Source organism: Nicotiana tabacum, chromosome 12, assembly GCF_000715075.1.
Source record: "Nicotiana tabacum cultivar K326 chromosome 12, ASM71507v2, whole genome shotgun sequence".
Lineage (NCBI taxonomy): Eukaryota > Viridiplantae > Streptophyta > Magnoliopsida > Solanales > Solanaceae > Nicotiana > Nicotiana tabacum.
Genome location: NC_134091.1, coordinates 94,045,655 through 94,063,952, shown reverse-complemented (window position 1 = coordinate 94,063,952; position 18,298 = coordinate 94,045,655). Strand labels below are relative to the sequence as shown.

Here is an 18,298-nt window from a genome sequence, read left to right as displayed (position 1 = left end):
TAACACCTAGAAAGTACCTTTCAAATCACAATCATTTGACTATACACTCAAGTGAGAATATTTTATTTCCTTAACACTCTTGGCCCTTAAGGTCGCCTCCTCGGCTTACAGACTTCGTCATAACACATTTACGAAGGCAATCACAACTCTAGGTCTTATCTAACAAGGATGGCAAGTAGATACCCCTCATAATTAAATTATCCATTAACTTCACCTTATTAGACATAGAAATACCAGGTACACGAAGAACAATAATAGGGAAACATCATACTCATAGTTTGGCCTATTTCCTTCAAAATTTCATAAGGCCTAATGTGACCACACATATTTTACCTTTATTAAGAATTCACATAGCATCCTCATGGAGAAAATACAATCCTCAAATACGTAGCCTACTCCGATACCATGAAACCTTGAATTTATTTGCGAAGTTTTACGGGAATTTACACTTAAATATTTCGAAATTTTCCGGGGTGTTATATAATCTATATTAGGTTATTTCAAAGAAAACTATGTGAAGGGAAAAAGAATGGTGAAATCCAAGATATAGTTGCCCACTCTATTTTCATAGCATTTACTATGGGTAAGATTGATGAATCACTTCACATAAGAGAATTTTTATCCGAAAGACTAAATAATTTCGGGTTTCTCTACTTAAAAAACTTCTCTGGAATTCTACTTGTGAAATAATTAGATATGGATATTCAGGAATTTTGGGTTTTTATGGAAGATCCAACCCTCCTAGGTTTTAATGCATTTTATCCCTCAGATGTTGCTACTTGTTTTATCTAATGTTTCTTGATACATTGGATAATATGAAAGGGCATTGGAAATTCTTACTTTTTTGTCTAATTGTTTATGCAACTCTAAGATTAAGTTTGTGTTCATACTTTTTGGGATGTCGAGGACGGTTCACATAAGCATCAGGCTTTCTTTGCAAGACAATATGTTAAATTTGGAATCATAGTACCAACCGATTGCGTAAATAATTCATACTTATTTCATATCTTGTAGCACAGGGTCATTTGCAACACTATTCCTCAAACGATAAACAATAAAATGATGGGTTTTTGACATGTCTAAGCCTGTTGTACTGTTGTACAGGTGCGCTTGACTACAGTCAAATATTCATTCGTATTAATCAATTATAAGTATTACAAAGTTCAAAGAACTAAATACATTTTTGTTCAATGAGAGGAAACTAAGTTGACTTTAGCCAAACACCAGAGTGTAATTGAGAAAATAAATTTCCCTAATCAACAACTAAATGAAGTATTTAAAGATTACTATCTAAATGTTGTTTCGGGCAGATAGATAGAAGTAAAATATTGCTAGTTACTTCCATGAGAAAGAACGGATAATGCTGTAGGACTGCTAACATTCTCCACAGTCCCAACGTGTGTTTTTCCAGTTAGCATATCTATAGCAATTTGAGCTACTTCTGCGAACCAGTCATCCTCTGGAAGCACACTGCACATTGAATTTCTTTTTATCAGTTTTAGTTCTATGCATCACGGAGTAAGAAATGACATCACCTAAAAGGGTAATTAAAAATAACTATATATAACAATAATAATTGGAACAAATGGTAAATAACCTGTTATAAAAGGTTAAATTACACAATGGTATAAAATCTTTCGCATTGTAAGTGCTCTTTACTTAAATTCTTTTTTATTACTCTCTCTGTCCCAATTTATGTGACAACGTTTGACTGGACTTCGGAGTTTAAGAAAGGAAGATATTTGAAACTTGCGGTCAAAATAAGCTATAGATATTTGTGTTGTTATAAATTCTCATCAAGGTAAAGTGAGAAGTTTCAAGTTAAATTATTTGTAAATATAGAAATGTGTTACTATTCTTCTTGGGACTAACTAAAAAGGAAATAGTGTCACATAAATTAGGATGGTGGGAGCAGTAACTAATGACTGTGAAATAAGCTTTGTTTTATTTGCTATGGTTTACCTGTAAGGGTCAATTTTGGTTGCAGCAACTGCTTCAATGGCTTTGCCTATAATGTTTTTGATTACTTGCTGAAGATTTCGAGACAAGTAGCGCCCTTGTGAAGCAAAGAGAATCACAAACTCCATATCTAAATAAAACTGCAGTGGAAAATGGTGTTTCGGTTCTCAAGAATACAAGGTACTACTACGTAATAAATTTGTGCATTTACAAAACGACAACAGAATTTGAGAGAAAATGAAAAGAGAAATATTTATAGAGATGGGTGAAAATAAATAATCTGACAAAAAAGGCAACCTGGTGCACAAAGCATCCCGCATTCACGCAGGATCCGAGGAAGGGCCGCACCCCAAGGGGTGTGAGACAACCTACCCTAACACACGCATTAGTAGCTGTTTTCATAGTTTGAACCTGTGGCCTATAGGTCACAAAAAGACAACTTTACCGTTGCTCCAAGGTTCCCCTTCAAAATAAATTATTTCACAAAAAAAGAACAAACCTGTTGAAGCCCAAGAGGACCTAAAGGCGTTGGCCCTTGCTCAATCTCTTCCCAAAAGGTTTGATCTTCAGAAAGCCATAGGATAATAGTTTCAGTGAGTCTCATCAAAAGAATAGTAGCAAATCTTTCTCTTCCCACAAACATGTCCGATGCTATGCCAGCAATTCTAGTCAACCTCCCAAACAGTTCCTGATATACTGGAGATGGAAACCACTCTATCTCTTCTGGATTTCTATCCATATTTATGTACATATCTGGACTCAAACGAACACCACCATCTTCCAAGAAAATGAGATCAAGTGCATGTTGCCTACAAAAGCTGTCACGTAACTGATCAACTAGACGCTGGAGTCTTCGCTTTAGTTCTCTCTGCTCTACAAGACGAGATTGCCTATCTGTACTCTGTTTAGATGTATCATCTGCCTTATTAGGTTGTTGTGAAGATGAAAGCTTGGCGACTGCACGAGGGATTAGCTCGTCCGCTAGCAATAATGCATTGGCTAGTAAAGCAATCTGTTCAGATTCTGTCTCAGCCATCCTTACAATTCTATTTACGGATTCTTCAAGATTCTCATTCTCCACTGAACTAGGCAATGCTTTTATTAACATACTTATGTATGCATTAAACACTTGCATTACACCTTCCAAAGCTTGCTCGGACAACTGTAAGCTTTCAAGAGTACTAATGTCCTCGCATAGTTCCTGACAGAATGATCAAGAAGGAGCTTCAAAATATTACATCCTTTAGAAAGATCACTGAAGAGTGTATTTTTGATTCCATGTATTTTTGCATTATCCGTGTATTCGATACGATTCCGTATCACTTCACTTCTGCACTTCTTGTGCAGATTGACATTGGTACCCACGTAGTCCCGAGAGGAACATAGCAGCTACCACTCCGTGATTCGTGGTAGAGCTGCATTCCTTTCGTAGACCCTTGAGTAATTTTCTATTTCTTTGCATTGTTTCTTCTCATTTCGGACAGTGTTGTATTTATTTCAAACCTTGTATTTAGCTGGATTTAGACGCTCATGTACTTGTGACACCAAAGGTCTTTGGATATTTTTATTATGTCATCGGTCAGTTATTAGATATTTATTACTTTCCTTTTTATATTATCTATTATGTTGGCTTGCCTGGCATTCGGTGTTAGGCGCCATCACGATCCCGCGATGGGGATTTCAGATCGTGACAAAAATAAAGAGGAAAATTGTTCTTGTATGAAGAAAATACAAGGACAGAAAAAACATAAATTGTGGAGTTTTCTTGTTGGAAAGAGAAAGTTTCTTCCTATTTTTTGTGATCTTTTTTATTGTTTTAAAATATTTTGTGTCTTTGTTTGTAAAAACTATCCAACATATAATAATATTGAAAATAACTTACTCCATTTGATTTTGAACTCCTAAATTTTAGGAAAGGTTTTTGATTTTATAATTTTATCCAATACAAAATATATTTTTAATCGGTAAAAAAGGCAAATCACATTTCGCTAAGAGCATTTGTGCTTTTAGTATAATATAGATTATGTATAAATATACATATGACATACATAAATATACATATAATATACTATATGCATAATCAGTATATATGTTTTGTTTATTTGGGCTACCACCTGTAATTATGAGAATGAAAATAATTATCACAGTTATCACACCATCCACAGGAAAAAAAACAAGAATTGGGAATATATGAGAAACAAAGCTAAATGCAAGAGGTGGTTATTGGTGATAAATGAATCACCTGAACCATTGTGTTGAATCTATGAGCACTGCTTGAGAGCTTTGGCTGGGAGGCAATGACACCAGCAAGAGATGAAGTTCCTAGAGAACGGGAGCCGATTGGTGGATAAGTTAACGACCAATCATCATCAGCAGCAATTGCAGCAGTGCACTGCTCAATCCTCTTTATATTGGCAACCAGTGCTTGCTCAACACAGGGCCTAAAGATTTTCAAGAGAACCGGTGAAAGGGCCAACCCACGAGCTTCGAGCAAAGAGCAGTGCCCGAGACTTATGTGAACACTCTCAGCAACAGGTCTTAAGCATCCTGATGCTGCTGGTGAAGCTATCACATGTCTCTTAATTAAACGAGCAAATTTCTCAGTCTGGTTGACAGCCCAAGTTACTAGCTCAGATGAATAACAAGGTTCATCATCAAATAAGGTCAAGGAATCACTTGTGGCCTGTGCAATGGTCGAGAATACAAGCTGTGAAAGAGCAGCACTATATGCTACCGCATGTGAAGTACCTGAAGGCCGAAGACCCTGCATATTACCTTGTAATTTCTGCTGGTGAGAACTTAACATCAAGGTATGAGCATGAGGCCCATCACCTAGACGTTTTAGAGCTTGCACCGCCGAGCGAAGCTCAGCAGCACTGACTGAAGACTGGAAAGCAGCTTCTGCTAATTGTGCTGCTAATTTTTGCTTATGTTCAGTGATAGCTTTCTGCAATGATAATAACACTGATGGAGTCAATGTCTGTTTACTACGAGAATCCTTCGCCATATGTTCACCTTCATCCAGCACATCCAAAGCTTCATCCACTCTCCTCTCAGCAAGCAGCACTTCAAGCTTCTCTATAAATTGTCCTAACCAACTCTCAGAATTGGCGGCATCTCTGTCACCAAAATTAAAACTATCATCTTGCGTCAAACACTCAGAGCTAGACAGAGAATCAACATTAATTCCTTCAGCTAAACCATGAACAATTGCAGCTCGAGTAGATAAGAGATTTCTCAAGGCAATAAGTTGTCCTTCAAGATTGGAGATTTCCCTTGATGTGCTGCATATATAAAACGTATAAGAAACTTCTGCAAGTGATGCACCAATAGCCTAGATACACTGCAAAAGGATGATATTGGTTGTTTCAGCAGCAGATGAATATTTTACTAGTAATTATAGTTCATTAGGCAGTCACTAAGATAACAACAACAACAAACCTAGTGCAGTCCTCAAAGTGGGGTATGGGGAAGGTAGTGTGTACACAGACCTTACCCCTACCTTGTGAAGGTAGAGAGGAAGTATTCACTAAGATGAAAACTGAAAAACCAAATAAACTTTATGCTTACTGGTATTTATTCGGAACAAAAAATGTTGCAACTTCACAGGCAAAACCTTGCCATATGGAATCAACAGGAATAATGAATGCACCTTTACGACAAAGTTCAGTTCTGGGCAGAGATATGTGAATAGCTTCCAGTAAAGCTCAATGAACATCTAGCTAAGGCTGTGAGGTTCACTGCAAGCAACACTCTAAATTCTTTTTGCAATATAAGAGATTTACTCTAGGGCAAGTCTAGTTTTCATAGTAGATAATATGTGAACAGATCTTCAAGCTCTAAGAATATCTAGCTATGGATCGATATCTCAATTCTTTTTGCAATATTAATTCCAAGACAAGTCTAGTTGTTTTTGGTCCTTTACTCCTTTGAGTTCGAAACTCTGATTTTATTTGCAGGACAAGATCATTCACAATTTAGTGGCAAAAAATATGGATTGGAGATAGTGGCTCATGCATGCGTACTGACAATCTTCAAACGCATTCACTTAGTTAAACAGGAAATAAAAATGATCTGTCATTTACACTCTAAGTTCATTTTATCCTTTTAATCAGCTCCTTTTAATCAGTTGCTCACCTGTTTCTAAAAGATTATCTTAGTTTGACTTGACACAAATTTTAATAAAGAATGGAAGACTTTTTAGATATGTGATCTTAAATAAGCCATAACATTTGTGTGATCATAAAACTTTTGAAACTTGTGGTCTGAAACCATATATAACATTTGTGTAGCTATAAATGCTTTGACAATCTTTTTGAAATTGGCTAATAATTTTAATAATCACATTTAATCATTCTATGGGCACTTGGGCAGAGCCATATGTATAACTTACAACTGTTTGTAGCTCCGAGTTGTAAAGTACTATACTAGGTACTAACTTTGAAATACTATGCCAGAGTTTGCTTACCGTATGAAAGCAGCGTAATTTGCATAAACACTTTTCCGCATTTCCTCTGCGGAAGCCTTCCTCAATTCTACAAGGTAATGACATAAATGCCTTATTTCCTGTAAAAATTCCAACGAATTTCTTTACATTGTACATTTCTTTTCAGCAAAATAAAGCTACTAGTTTATATAGGTTGAGGACTAGCGTAGTCAATATTTGACTACGAAATAAATAAATAAATAAATAAAGCATGCAAATTCTCAACCAAGCATATGAATAATCGTAGCTTCACTTTTCAACAAAAATATGTCAACATATTTCATACTAATAAGAAATAGACTAAGCACATCACTGAAACTTCAAAATAGAAACACTCCTAGAAACGAAATAAACTTTCTCTTTCAGACTGTGATCAACAATTGAAAATTCTAATTTCCTATAACAATCACGTTATATTTGCTAAGAAATCCATCTCCCTATCATATTTAACAAGAACAGACCGATGGCTTACGTGTCTGGTAACAATAAAAAATAAATAACAGAGATTGAAAACTTGTATCTTTGGACGCCAAACAAAGCAAACTTAAAAGGGCAATGCACTTTGTGACGGGAAATAAAAGCTAATCCAAATGTACACAACCCACTGTTCAGTAAGGTATGGATGAAAAGAAAGAAAAAATCGTTTCCTTTTTTAGTGAAGCTTAAGTCGTCTTATCTTTATGTGCATTGTTTTTATTTAAGACAGCCAGTCAACTAAGGGAAGGATCTCAAGTCCGAGTAGAAAGCTAATCCTTTATGAGAAGCCTCTATAAAGCCTATATTGCGAAGAGCTGGATAGAGAGAAAATAGTTCCTCTCCCTGATAGTAGCCTCTATTCCTTGATTACTCCGCAAGTTAAAAAAGGGTTTCTAATGCTTTTTTGAAGCCAAATAAGGGCATAAACGAGCTTGGCCCCTTTTTTGGCAATGTTTTTTCCAAGCAAGATGCACTTCTTATCGGCTTTCATCTTAATTAAGTAGAGATAGAAGAAATTATTGATAAGGAGTTCAATGGAAAATTTTTGGTGCATCTATTAAGTACACCTATAAGAGGATGAAACTATTTATGATTATGTCATTAGATTAGTCAACTAATTTGAATTCGCTAAGCTAAGCCTCCAAGTGTACTCCGTAGAAATATTCTCTACTCCAAAAGCGCGAGCTCTATTTTCAGGGCTCGAATCCCGGGAGAAATTCATATCACATAATTGGTATGAATAAGCGTGCATGAATATGCATGGGCATATAATAATGCAGAGAGGCTAATTAATTACCTTTTCGCTCATGTGACGGCATCGATTGGTAACATAAGAATCAGGATCAAAACCAGAACCTTTAAATACTTTGAGTTTATCGCTAAGTGATAGATCTTTCTCCTCAAAATCTATTGAATCTCCTATGCTTGACGAGAATGAACCTCCATCCATCTTTGTCTCCCTCTCTCTGTATTTTTTTGCGAATCACACACATGAAAAAGAAAAGAAAATAAAAAGCGAGATTGATTAATTTAAGAGGTCGCCTTATCACTGGATCACGATAGACTAGCTCTTAATTACCTTCTTTTAGCCTTTTTTTTGTTTTAACAGGGAAAGACCTATTTTTATGCTATCAAATATGATTTTTGTATGAGTGAGAATAAGGGTAAAAGCCACTGGCTTGAGAATAACGACTGTGGAAATAACAAAGAGAGAGAGAAATAAAGAGGAGAGAACACAAAGCGAGAGGCGAAGAAAGAGGGATGGGGTTCGTTTACCAATTAAAAGCCCTAATATTAGGGAAAGGATTCTTATTTATTACTAATTTATATATAATTGATAAATTTATATAATTTAAATGCAATTAATTTAAAACCTCTTTAGTGATAGTAAATAAGTCTATAATATATGGCTGGGTAAAAATCTAATATTATTCTTATGATTAGGATACATAAAGAGTGAGAGCTTTACTTTCTTGTGTTCAAGTAGTTTGTATTCTCTCGATGAACCATTTCGTATTCAGATATTCATTCATTTGAGCTGCTAAGTTGCTGCTTTCACCCTCTTTAGTTTTTTTACCGGTGCCATTATATCCTGCCGTATTTTTTCAGGGTGAAATTGATGGTGAAGGAATGAGTTTTGTCTTATACTTTAAGTTTTCCGAAAGTTAACTTCCTTCTCATTTTCAAGATAACATCAGAGTAAGTTCTAGTTACCATGTCGGTTCATTGTTTCTCTTGCCTTTCTTTAGTTGTAAATTTCTCCCGTTGTTGCTTAATTGTTTAATCATTGCTTTTACATATTTGTCTTTTCTTTCATTTCAACTTATTCCAGAGTTCTGTCTTTGTAATATTCATTGATCTATTGGTATTATCCTTTCTCACATTCTGGTACTTTCTCTCTGTACGCATCCTCTTGTGGTATTGAGTCATCCGGATTCTTGGCCATTATTCTATTTTTTTTTCAAATTCTTTGTTTGTCAATAAACCATGATATTTTATTTTTACTGAACATTCTTTTTTCCTATTTAACATGTTTTTCTCCCTCCCATTTCTTATTGAACAGAGGGTAATGGATAATGAAGTGGAAAACGTGAAGGCTTTTCCAACAGATGGTACTGTTCCCTTTAGGGAACGGTTGAAGATATTAGGTCATGTAGCAAATGTGGAGGACCTCCAGATAAGTGCAGCAGAGAGGAAGATTATGCATGCCTATAATGAAAAACCTGTCCTTTCACGTCCTCAACATGAATTCTATAATTTATAATGGCCAGATTTTGTTATTCTTCAGTTTGGAGTAAGATTTGGACGTACATCGTACTCCTATTTTCATGTGGGCACTAGTACGTATCAATGAAATTTGTTATTATTCTTGTGTCCGACGGTATGATTTACGGAGATTTTATTTTCTTGAAACAATTTAGTCTAAGAAAAAAGAAGTTAATTTCCTATAGAAATAAGGATAATCCTCAATTGATATGAGAATCCATAAATTTTGAGTGTTATACAATGATTAAGATAATATACTCGATTAAGTTCTTACTAAGTTGCTAATGGTCTCTTCGTAGGGAGAAAATTATTTTGAGATTGATATAGATATGCACAGATTCAGTTGCATCTCTAGAAAGGGTTTTGAAATATTCCTAGATAGGCTAAAGCTCTGTTGCTTGGATGTAGGCCTCACAATTCAGGTGACTATATGTTCTCTAATTCAATCCTTGTGTCATTTTCCTCTTCTTTTCTTTTTCCAGTTTGGAGATCAATTGTAAGCAATATTTTAACTTTTCAAATCATGGTAACAAAGCTAAAGAACTGGCAGAACAGGTCTTATGTTGTGTACGATTAAATGAAATCGACTATGTGAATTATCCCCTTGAATAGGTGCACAAATAGTGCAATTCACAAGGTATGGAAATTAAATAAAATTATTGTTAGCTCATTTGTGTACTTGCTTGTGCCTCCATATCTCCCCTTTCTCCCAATTGACAGAGTTTTCAGCACTTCGTAATGTATTATGAGGATATATAGGTAGCTGGTTTCATACAGGAACAGAGCCTCAAGCCGGTTCGGTAAAACCCAATAGGTTTGGCTCAGACCCTGTACTTTTATTAAGAAAATTCATTTAATATGTATAAATAATTTATTCAGGTCCCAGTAATTGCCTCTTTTAAAATCCAAAACCCATAATAAACTCAAAATTCTAGCTCCACCTCTGATTTCCTAAGAACTTTTTAAAGATGATTTCTTGCACTGGACAAGACTGCTATGTGGATCCATCTTGGACTTGCCAGTATTGGGCACCTGCTGCTGCCAACTACAGTTTTACATGTGTTCTGGAGAAGCAAATGGCATATCGAGCAAGCTATAAATAACGAGTTTGAATGCTGAGAAAATAGTTACTAGAGCGAGTCTTCCACTTTGCTTCTATGTTTCATCATGTGGCAGTTACGGGTTCAATTAAACCCATAACTTTCGACGCAGAGTAAAGAATTATGTGTAAAAATTTATTAAAATTATAAAAATAATAGATTTGAACCCATAACTTTAAAAATATAATGTGTTCAATGTTAAAACTTTTTAAACTTGAACTCATAGGGTTTAAATCCTGGATCTGCCTCTACTTAGATATGATCCCACTTCCATTAAAATATGGAGAACACGAAGCAAAAAGTTGTAGTAGCAGTTAAATACTAATCTATATTAGGTTATTTCAAAGAAAACTATGTGAAGGGAAAAAGAATTATGAAATCCAAGAATTACAGTTGCCCAATCTGTTTCCATAGCATGAACTATGGGTAAGATCGATGAATCACTTCACATAGGGAAATTTTTATCCGAAAGTTTAAATTATTTCGGGTTTCTCTACTTAAAACACTGCTTTGAAATTCTACTTGTGAAATGATTAGATATAGATATTCAGGAATTTTGGGGGGGTTTTGGAACATCCAACCCTCCTAGGTTTTAATGCATTTTATCCCTCAGATGATGTTGCTTGTTTTATCCAATGTTTCTCGATACATTGGATAATATGAAGGGCAGTTGGAAATTCTTCCTTTTTTGTCTAATTGTTTATGCAACTCTAAGATTGAGTTTGTGTTTAGACTTTTTGGGATGTCGAGGACGGTTCACATAAGCATCGGGCTTTCTTTGCAAGACAATATGTTAGATTCGGAATCATTTCAAGTACCAACCGATTACGTAAATAATTCATACTTTTTTCATATCTTGTAGCACGGGGTCATTTGCAGCTCTATTCCTCAAATGATAAACAATAAAAGAATGAAAGTTACCACTTTGAAATCATATAGAGCTAGAAATAGAATGATGATTTTTTGACATGTCTAAGCATGTTGTACTGTTATACGGGTGTGTTTGACTACAGTCAAATATTCATTCGTATTAATCAATTATAAGCATTACAAAGTTCAAAGAACTAAATACATTTTTGTTCAATGAGAGGAAATTAAGTTGACTTTAGCTAAACACAAGAGTGTAATTAAGAAAACAAATTTCCCTAATCGACAAATAAATGAAGTATTTAAAGATTACTGTCTAAATGTTATTTCACGAAGATCGATAGAAGTAAAATAGTGCTAGTTACTTCCATGAGAAAGAACAAATGATGTTGTAGGACTGCTAACATTCTCCATAGTCCCAACGTGTGTTTTCCCAGTTAGCATATCTATAGCAATTTGAGCTACTTCTGCGAACCAGTCATCCTCTGGAAGCACACTGCACATTAAATTTCTTTTAATCAATTTAGGTTCTATGCATCACAGAATAAGAAATGACGTCACCTAAAAGAGTAATTACTAATAACTCTATATAACCTGTTATAAAAGGTTAAATTACACAACGGTGTAAAATCTTTCGCATTGTAAGTGCTCTTCACTTAAATTCTTCTTTATTACTCTTAACGTTCTAATTTATGTGATAACGCTTGACTAGACTTCACAGTTTAAGAAAGAAAGATTTTTGGAACTTGCGGTCAAAATAATCTATAAATATTTGTGTTGCTATAAATTCTCATCAAGGTAAAGTGAGAAGTTTAAAGTTAAATTATTTGTAAATATAGAAATGTGTTACTATTCTTCTTGGGACTAACTAAAAAGGAAATAGTGTCACATAATTTGGGATGGAGGGAGAAGTAACTAATGACTATGAAATAAGCTTTGTTTTATTTTCTACGGTATACCTGTAAGGGTCAATTTTGGTGGAAGCAACTGCTTCAATGGCTCTGCCTATAATGTTTTTGATTACTTCCTGAAGATTTCGAGACTAGTAGCGCCCCTGTGAAGCAAAGAGTAACACAAATTTCATATCTAAATAAAACTGTATTGGAAAATGGTGTTTCGTTTCTCAAGAATACAAGGTACTACTAAGTAATAAACTTGTGCATTTACAAAACGACAACATAATTTGAGAGAAAATGAAAAGAGAAAAATTTATAGAGATGGGTGAAAATAAATAATCTGACAAAAAAGCCAACCCGGTGCACAAAGCATCCCGCATTCACGCAGGATCCGGGGAAGGGCCGCACCCCAAGGGGTGTGGGATAGCCTACCCTAACGCACGCATTAGTGGTTGCTTCTATTGTTTGAACTTGTGACCTATAAGTCACAATGATACAACTTTACCGTTGCTCCAAGGCTCCCCTTCAAAATAAATAATCTGACATAAAAAGAACAAACCTGTTAAAGCCCAAGAGGATCTAAAGGCGTTGGCCCTTGCTCAATCTCTTCCCAAAAGGTTTGATCTTCAGAAAGCCGTAGGATAATAGTTTCAGTGAGCCTCGTCAAAAGAATAGTAGCAAATCTTTCTCTTCCCACAAACATGTCCGATGTTATGCCAGCAATTCTAGTCAACTTCCCAAACATTTCCTGATATACTGGAGATGGAAATCACTCTATCACTTCTGGATTTCCATCCATATTTATGTACATTTTCGGACTCAAAAGAACACCACCATCTTCCAAGAAAATGAGTTCAAGTGCATGTTGCCTACGAAAGCTGTCACATAACTGATCAACTAGACGCTGGAGTCTTTGCTTTAGTTCTATCTGCTCTATAGGACGAGATTGCCTATCTATACTCCGTTTAGATGTATTATCTGCCTTATTAGGTTGTTGTGAAGATGAAATCATGGCGACTGCATGAGGGATTAGCTCGTCCGCTAGCAATAATGCATTGGCTAGTAAAGTAATTTTTTCAGATTCTGTCTCAGCCATCCTTACAATTCTATTTACAGATCCTTCAAGATTCTCATTCTCCACTGAAATAGGTATTGCTTTTATTAACATACTTATGTATGCATTAAACACTTGCATTACACCTTCCAAAGCTTGCTCGGACAACTGTAATCTATCAAGAGGACTAATGTCCTTGCATAGATCGTGACAGAATAATCAAGAAGGAGCTTCAGAATATTACATCCTTTAGAAAGACCATTGAAGAGTGTTCAAAATATCAATAGAAACTAACAGAGGCAAAGTGCACAACAGATACATTTTGGGATAATTACATTTTTGAGCCGTCCTGAAAAAATAATAGCCGGCAAATATATATGTTTTGTATATTAAGTATAAATATATATATATAACATACATAAATATACATATAATTCATAGTTAAGGTCTTGTCTTTCTCTATTTTAATCCCTAATCTTCTATCTTTTTATTCCATGTATTTTTGCATTATCCGGGTTTTCTATATGATTCCGTATCACTTCACTTCTGCACTTCTTGTGCAGATTGACATTGGTACCCACGTCTCACAACCCCAATTTCCCTCCGTAGGATGTCATGATGGCACCAAGTCTCTAAGACTAGGTAAGCCTAACAATTATGCGAAATAACGAAAATATAAAACTGAAACTCAAATCTCAACATATAACATAAATCAAACTGCGATTCAAAATAGGTAAAACTCCCAAAACCCGGTAGAAATAAGTCACAAGATTCTAAGATAAAATACTAAGTGTCCCTATACATCAAAGTCTAAAGAGAATAAGGAAAAAACATAATAAGGATAGAGGAGGACTCCAAGGTCTATGGACGCTAGCAAATATACCTTGAAGTCTCCAAGTACGGTTCAGCTCTCTGGTATCTGGTCTTGTAGGAAGAACCTGGATCTGCACAAACAGATGTGCAGAAGTATAGTATGAGTACACCACAACAGTACCTAGTAAGTGCCAAGCCTAACATCGGTAGAGTAGTGACGAGGTCAGGTCAGGGTCCTACTGGAATAAAAGGAAATGAGGCAGAAAATATAATAATACAATGAATGACTGAGAAATGAACAACAAAAAATTGCAGAAAGGTAACAGCACAACAAATAGAGGTAAACAACAGGGGCGCTCTCAAGGTACAACCTCGTAGTCCCAAATGTAAATACACAATAGGGAGATCTTTCGAGGTACTGCCTCGTAGTCCCAAAAGTAAATATGCAACAAGGGGATCTCCCAAGGTACAACCTCGTAGTCCCAAAAGTAAATACACGACTGGGGATCTCCCGAGGTACCACCTCGTAGTCCCAAAATAAATACACGATAGGGGGATCTCCCGAGGTACCACCTCGTAGTCCCAAAAATAAATATACAAACTCATAAATTATGGAACAACGAATTTACAACAAGGAATCCTACAGTTAAAGACCGAATACAATAATCAAGGAATCATGAAATTCAACTAAGCATGTCGCACGAATTTCAAGTAAAGGTTAATACACGTAGACATACGATACTAGGCTAAACATGACAACTACACATGCTAAGGCAACTCAGTTAAGGAATTTAAAAGAAGTCTACTCAGCAAGAACCATAATTTCCATAATTAGCCCGTGTACGCACTCGGCACCTCGCGTACACGATGCTCACATATCACAAATTGTTACAACAGTACCAAATCCTAAGGAAATCTCCCCCACACAAGGTTAGACAAGTCACTTACCTCGAACCAAGCTCAATCATTCAATAAGAATGCCTTTCCATCAATTATTCGACTCCGAACGGCCCAAATCTAGCCAAAGAAATTACATACTATGAATACAACTACAAGAAACTAATTTAAATAATGGAACTACGACTCTAGCAAAGGATTGAAAAATCACCCCAAAAAGTCGACCCGGGCCCACGTCTCGGAATTGGGTAAAAGTCACAAAATACGAACACCCATTTGATATCGAGTTCACCCATAACAAAATTACACAAATCCGATACCAAAACCTCGATTTAAAATCTCAAAATTCGGCCTAAGGATCTTTCACCTTTTCCCCCCAATTTCTCAACCCAAATCCTTAATTAAATGAAGAAATTAATGATAGATTATTGGATATTAATAAAAAATAAGTGTAGAATCCTACACAAATGTTTCCATTAAACATCCCTCAAATTATTGCCTCAATCCGAGCTCTCTAAGTCCCAAAATAAAAATGAGATCAAACCCTCGTTTTCCCTATTTTTTCTGCCCAGTCAAACCGCATCTGCGGCCCAAGAATCGCTTCTACGATACCGCACATGCGAAAAATCATCATAGGTGCGGAAAACACTTAAGTCCTGGACTTCCACCCCTGCGGACAAGGGCCCACATTTGCGGAACCACTTCTGCGGTACAAGGATCGGACCTGTGACCCAAAGCGCTTCTGCGCTCTTGCCATCGCAAAAGCGAAGGTGCTTCTGCGGAAAATGTTCCGCTTGTGCGACCACTGTTGGGCAAGGCCAGCTTCGCATATGCGACTCAAAGCTCGCTTACACGAGTCTGCACCTGCGGCCCATCCCACTACAGGTGTAATGACACAGAAACAGCCTAGCATCTGCTATTGCTCTAAGTCCAAAAATGATCCGATAATGATCCAAATCATACCCGAGGCCCCCGGGACCTCAACCAAAAATACCAACAAGTCCTAAAACATCATACGAACTTAGTTGAGCCTTCAAATCATATCAAACAATGCTAGAAACACAAATTGCGCATCGATTCAAGCCTAATGAACTTTGGTACTTCAAACTTCTACATCTGATATCGAAACCTATCAAATCAAGTCCGATTGACCTCAAATTTTGTACATAAGTGATAAATGGCATTACGAACCTGTTCCAACTTCCGGAATCAAAATCCGATCGTGATATCATAAATTCCACCCCAGGCAAACTTTTTAAAATTCATCCAACTTTCCAACTTTCGCCAATTAACGCCGAAATGGCATACGGGCCTCCAAAACAACATCCAGACACGCTTTTAAGTCCACAATCACCCTTCAGAGCTATTGGAACTGACAAAACTCCATTCCGGAGTCATTTTTACACAATTCAAACTACGATCAATTCTTACAACTTAAACTTCTATTTTAGGGACTATGTGTCTTATTTCACTCCGAAAACAAAAACCAAACCTCCCGGCGAGTCACGTAACCACAGAATGAAATAGAGGGAGCAATAAATAGGGGTTCAGGGATAATACTCTCAAAATGACTGGCCGAGTCGTCACAAGTGTACCGTTGGAATGGTTGAGCAAGCTCTGTTAGATACTTTCTACCCAACTCATCCATGATCAAAAGAAGACATGATTTCATTAATTAGACAGTAGGAAGATCATATGTACAATACTAAATCGTCTCATTAGTTACATCATTTTTAAGTTTTAAGATACACACATTCTTATAATTCGAGTGGAGCAAGAGATCAAAACATAACATAATCAGTTTGACTTTTCTAGCACCCATGTACAACCCATATAGTGTCTACGGAGCCTCTAAGATATACAAAAGAGAGTTATGATAGTGTCGGCAATAAGGCCCCGTCTATACCTCAAAACGTGATAATAATATAAACAAAAGATACAATACATGATCCCAGGATAAAGTGGGGCTCACCAAGTCTGTTGGGAAGAGGATGTACCACTATGCTGATCAACAATGCCTGTTATGGAACCATCTGCATTCATTTAAAGATGCATCGCCCCAGGCAAAAGGGACGTTAGTACTGTCGAATAGTACTAGTATGTAAAATTAAACACCATCTCAATAGAATGAATAATAATACAAGGGGGAAACAGTCATGAGTTCAATAAGAGCTTCAAACAACACTAAAACATCAAGTAAGGATCAAATAAGTTGTCAAGTCAATTTCCATGTTATTAGGTTGGGTGATATTTAAAGCTGATATACCGTAATTTACAATACCTCTGTATTCTTACACGGAGTTCGATCTTGAACCGATCGGCTAGGTCATCTCATTTGAGACATCAACCATAACCACAATTTCATTATAATTTCTAGCACATTTACCACCATGTATGCGGCATGGCGTCCGATCACGGCCCGATCAGCTAGACCGTCTCACCTGAGACATTACCTTTTTCAGTTTATAATTTCCAGCACAGTTACCACCATGTGTGCGGCATGGCATCTGATCACGGTCCGATCGGCTAGGCCGTCTCACCCGAGACACTACCCTTTTCAGTCAATCATCGCACATCATACTTCTTTCACATCCTTTCAATTCATTGGCACTAGTGGCCAGAAATATAAAGTCATTCTTGGCACTTGGTCGTATTTTATAATTCCAGTTTCCCCTTTCCACATTCAAACATCATTATCATTATAAACAATAATAAGGCTTCCCATTCAAGACATTAAATTCACATATGAGCAATTTGGGAATCTTAGGCACAGAGAGACTTTTCATACAATTTGGCATAACAACCTTTATTCGATCTTGATATGAAGTCTTAACATTTCTAACACATGTTCCACATTTTGAACACATCCTCAAATGGAAAGATGGCATGATGAAGCATTTAGAATAAATATTGAACATACATCCCTCAACACAAACACATTAGGAATAGCCAATTCTATAATGATCAATTTGGGACTTACACCAATTACATGAACACTTCGATCTATTTTAGCCAACATACCTCAATTGAGAAGGGGGGTTTAGCCAACATACCTCAATTGAGCTTCCTTTAAACTTTAAAACGTTTCGAAATTCTTAACACTTCGATATATTTTAGAAATATAACAAGCTGGACCAAAATTAGGAATATGGTCATCATTCTAGCTTATTTGAGCACATTATCATACACTAGGTGTGCATTAATATTTTTAAGGCCCTTTTACGAAAGATTCCATCATCCCTCAACCCGTTCTCTACCATTTTTAATCCACAACCTTCCTATATTATTTAATAACACATGCATGCAAGATAACAACTCCCACCCCCAAGAATTTTCTTTCAATTTATCCCCTTTTTTTTTGTAAATTTTCGAAATTGAGAGCTAAGACATAGATTCTTACCTTTAGGATGAAGACTTTCTTGATAATATTCAAGGATTGAGCAACAATTGTTAGATATTAGGTTGAAGGTTACTTCCCCACTCT

At 36.1% G+C, this 18,298-nt stretch overlaps 1 protein-coding gene and 1 pseudogene across 1 annotated transcript; both read right to left on the bottom strand.

Moving 5' to 3' along the window:
• Positions 1–1,167: 1,167 nt before the first annotated feature.
• LOC107815644 (exocyst complex component EXO84A-like) lies at positions 1,168–8,086 on the bottom strand. The gene is made up of 6 exons (XM_016641259.2): positions 7,719–8,086; positions 6,428–6,525; positions 4,202–5,243; positions 2,459–3,160; positions 1,963–2,099; positions 1,168–1,470 (listed from the first exon to the last, which is right to left on the bottom strand). Exons 1-6 carry the CDS (start codon positions 7,869–7,871, stop codon positions 1,332–1,334), a joined length of 2,271 nt encoding a protein of 756 aa, XP_016496745.1. The 5' UTR covers positions 7,872–8,086; the 3' UTR covers positions 1,168–1,331.
• Positions 8,087–11,511: 3,425 nt separating this feature from the next.
• Positions 11,512–18,298, bottom strand: part of LOC142167276 (exocyst complex component EXO84A-like) — a 29,702-nt pseudogene continuing 22,915 nt past the window's right edge.